The 3,500-nt window shown below is 43.4% G+C and overlaps 1 protein-coding gene across 1 annotated transcript; it reads right to left on the bottom strand.

Annotated features, from left to right (window-relative positions):
- Nucleotides 1-205: 205 nt before the first annotated feature.
- On the bottom strand, nt 206-2,557 carry LOC104606894 (galactan beta-1,4-galactosyltransferase GALS1-like). The gene is made up of 2 exons (XM_010272309.3): nt 1,320-2,557; nt 206-808 (listed from the first exon to the last, which is right to left on the bottom strand). Exons 1-2 carry the CDS (start codon nt 2,360-2,362, stop codon nt 463-465), a joined length of 1,389 nt encoding a protein of 462 aa, XP_010270611.1. The 5' UTR covers nt 2,363-2,557; the 3' UTR covers nt 206-462.
- Between the last annotated feature and the right edge of the window lie 943 nt (nt 2,558-3,500).

Here is a 3,500-nt window from a genome sequence, read left to right as displayed (position 1 = left end):
CTTCTTGTAAATACTAAACCCTGCGTATTCACCCCTTCCAATTTTCAGTTGCATGTCAATCAAATCCAACACAAGCTTTAATCTCTGGATACAAAACTACATATATTAATCAGGCCTTTTGAGCCCAACAAGCCCACAATTTAAGATTGAAATGGCTTTTGTGGATGTAGGAGATCCAAACTCCATTGCTAACTGCTGACATATATAGATGTTCACTTGACCAGCCAGATCATCCAGAGCCCAAATCATACGGGCCCAGCTCAACAATTAACAATTTCTTGGATTCAAAACAATAATAGTTTTTTTCTTTTATGATTAAAAGTAATTTAAACAAATGAAAACGTCATCTTTAGAAGCCCTTCCTTTTCGTTTTTACTTGTTTTCAACTTTTCATATCGGGCCCACTTCAGTCTCCATCATATCAGATCCTGAGAACTGGGAACCTGGTCCGCAATTTCTTTTCTACACGTGTACAGCTCCGATCGCCTTCTGCTCGAATTGCTTGATCTTATCAGCCAGTTTCTTCATGTTATCGTCGTATACGTATGGAAGGTCGTCGATCCACGTAACATTGTTTTTCGCCGAAACAGGGAGCAATTTCCGGCACAGCTCGCCTTGTACCGATATAGAGTTGTGGTAGTGGTAGTATCGGATCTTAGTCTCGGTCTTGTGTAGCGTTTTCCCGATCACATTCTCCGACATGTGGACGCCGGTGGCGTAAGCGTTTTTGGCCTGTATCGCGTACTTCCGGTCTCGCCAAATCCCGGTTCGCGATTCCTTGAATAGCAACTTCTCGAATCCCCATTGCCTAAAAACCATCCACAAAATAGAAGATTCAATCTTGAGAGAGGATTATGAGATCGTCCTGGCCGAAATTTTCTTTTCGGTTTTTTTTTCCATATATACTAATATTTGGATGAAAAAAAAAAACTGAAAGAAATCCTGTAAAAGTATTGTTTCCAGGAAATTAGACTGCCGCAAGGAGGAAATGCTAAAATGGAGTGAATCAATTACCCAGTTCTCCCACTGTCTGGAAATCACACCGGAAATTCAGAAAGCTTAAGATGTGAGAAAATCCCATTTAGACTACTGTTATCGTAAGTAAAATCCCAGAAATTTCCTCCTTGGGTCTAATCGACATTTCATTTTGTTCAAGAGAGTTCAAAACAAATGAGAAAACTCAATCCCAGGCTCCCAGCATTAATTCTTTACAGGCACCCAGACTGCATCCCCAACTCAACTACTCCCATTAAAAGGGGAAAATGGCGAAAAATAACAAATTTCTCGAAATACCAAAATGCAGGGAAGACGAGACTTACTTGGAATAATTCTGCGTGGAATCATTCAAGCAGAGGTTACTGGACATGGGATACTGCTCAATCGAAAATTGGGTATAATCGGAAAATTCCTGCAAAACCGATTCCAATGTGTTCCCATCCGGCAAATATATATACTCATCCACATCGAAGTAAAACGTCCAATTCGCAGCATGTCTGTACCTGTGCAAGCAGTCATTGACCACCAAGAACTGGTTATAATAGTATCCGTCGAACTCTACCTGGTCCCTAATGTCCTGCACCGTGGCCCGCCCTGCCCGCACCCACGGCTCCAGTGCCGCCCTCACTTCCGGTCTGACCCCTCCTGCGTCGTGAAACACGAAATGTGAGCGCGGTCCGAAGAACCACGCGTGGTATGCCATCCACTCTCGTATCCTAGCGGCGCTCAGGTTGCCATAGAGGGAGGAACCGCAGTAGAGGTACGAGTATGGGTAGGGTGGGTTGTACTTGGATTCATTGTACGACCCTGATTTTTCTGATAAAGCGATTATCTTTTCGTAACGTTTAGGGGAAGGGCTGTAGTAAGCATAGAGTAGGAGCTTGCCGCCGGTGTTGTCGGCATTCGGGTTGATGGAGAACGTGCAATTGACGACGACGACGGTGTATACGCGGCCGTAGCCCCAGTCGGGAAGCATTTTGTAGGCCTTGGCTTTGGTGGACAAGTTGGAGTTGGAGAGCCACTCGCATTTGAACCAGGGGCGACCGTAGACGTGTAGGGGTTTTGAGGCGAGGCCGACTACGGCAAAGGTGCTAGGGCCACCGCGGTAGGCACCCATTTGGACGAAGAGAGAGGCAGCGTTGCCGTAGGAATGGAAGAGACGCTTGTTTGGATCGATGTTTGAGGTGGAAAACTTCTTGTAAGGAGATTGGTGGGTGGAGGAATTCGGTGGGGTTGTAATGGTAGCGTAGCAGGGGCGGGTGGTGGAGAAGAAGTTGTAGATGGGTTGGAGGTTCCAGATGGCCATGACCAACGTTAAGGCGACAAACGTGGCGACTAAGGGTTTTGTTTCGAAGCAGAGGGACATTTTTCTGGCCGGATTGTCAGAGACAGAGGGCGGTGCTCCGTCCTTCCTCGTGGCGTTCCAGGGATTCTGGTTTTGGTTACAGCTTTTCGATAGTGTGGCGATGACAGAGACTGAAACTCAGAGCGAGAGAGAGAGAGAGAGAGGGTGGAATTAGGCACTAGACACTAAGGCAGTGTTCTCCTTGACTTGAGAGTCGAGTGGTACTGATGTTATGTTTGCGATCTCCGGACTCCGGTTCTGTTTCTGGGCCTTCTGGCTTCTGGGGTTTCTTTGTTTCTTTGTTGTGGTCTCAAATCTCAATCTAGAAATGGACTTGGTTAAACTACAAATTACGAAAATGGCATTTTAGATTATTGTGTTCCGTTAAAAACCAGTGCCTTCAACGGTCCTTACATCACAACAATGCCCAAATGGTCCGTACCATTAACTTGCCACATCATATCTCTTAAAGTTGAGGGGATCGGCGCCAGCAACGGACACGTTAAATGATGATGGGTCCAGTAACAACCCATGTGTGTGCATCTAATCTAATGTGCTGTCAGGAGCAGATTCGGTCTTAGGTTTTAGTATCGCTTTTTCGATAAACTCTTTATTGCATGAGCATCATATGGCAGAAGAGATATGGTGATGCAGCAATGGGAACATGAGAGTTCGGATTTCCCTACCATTGGGGGTGCTCACGGTTCACCGTGGGCTTTTTTTTTTGTAACCGAATCGATACTATCGGTGCTTGAAAAATCGATAATCGAATTCGAATCAAAATTAGTTATCAGTTCGTTGGTTTTTTATTTATTAATTTATAATATATAAAAATATTAAATATATATATATATATATAATATAGAAATATATGTATATCAATCTGTTTGGTTAACTGTCGATTTTTTATATCGGTTAATCGAAACTGAATTGATACTTTCGATTTTTTTAAAATACTAAATTGACCAATTTCACTAATCGATTTTTTTATTCGATTTCAATCGTGTTACGGTCAATTCAATTTTTTTTTATATTTTTTACTTCTACTATCCATGATAATTCTACCAACACCTACCCACAACATCGCAGGTAGGAAAGATCTCATCCTCTTACATATTATCATGCACGGGAGAGATGTTCCTAATGCACATAGATAGTG

The sequence above is a fragment of the Nelumbo nucifera genome, chromosome 6, assembly GCF_055504915.1.
Source record: "Nelumbo nucifera cultivar China Antique chromosome 6, China Antique-T2T, whole genome shotgun sequence".
Taxonomy (NCBI): Eukaryota; Viridiplantae; Streptophyta; class Magnoliopsida; order Proteales; family Nelumbonaceae; genus Nelumbo; species Nelumbo nucifera.
The sequence above is the reverse complement of the archived record's forward strand: the minus strand, read 5'-3'. Positions and strand labels throughout refer to the sequence as shown.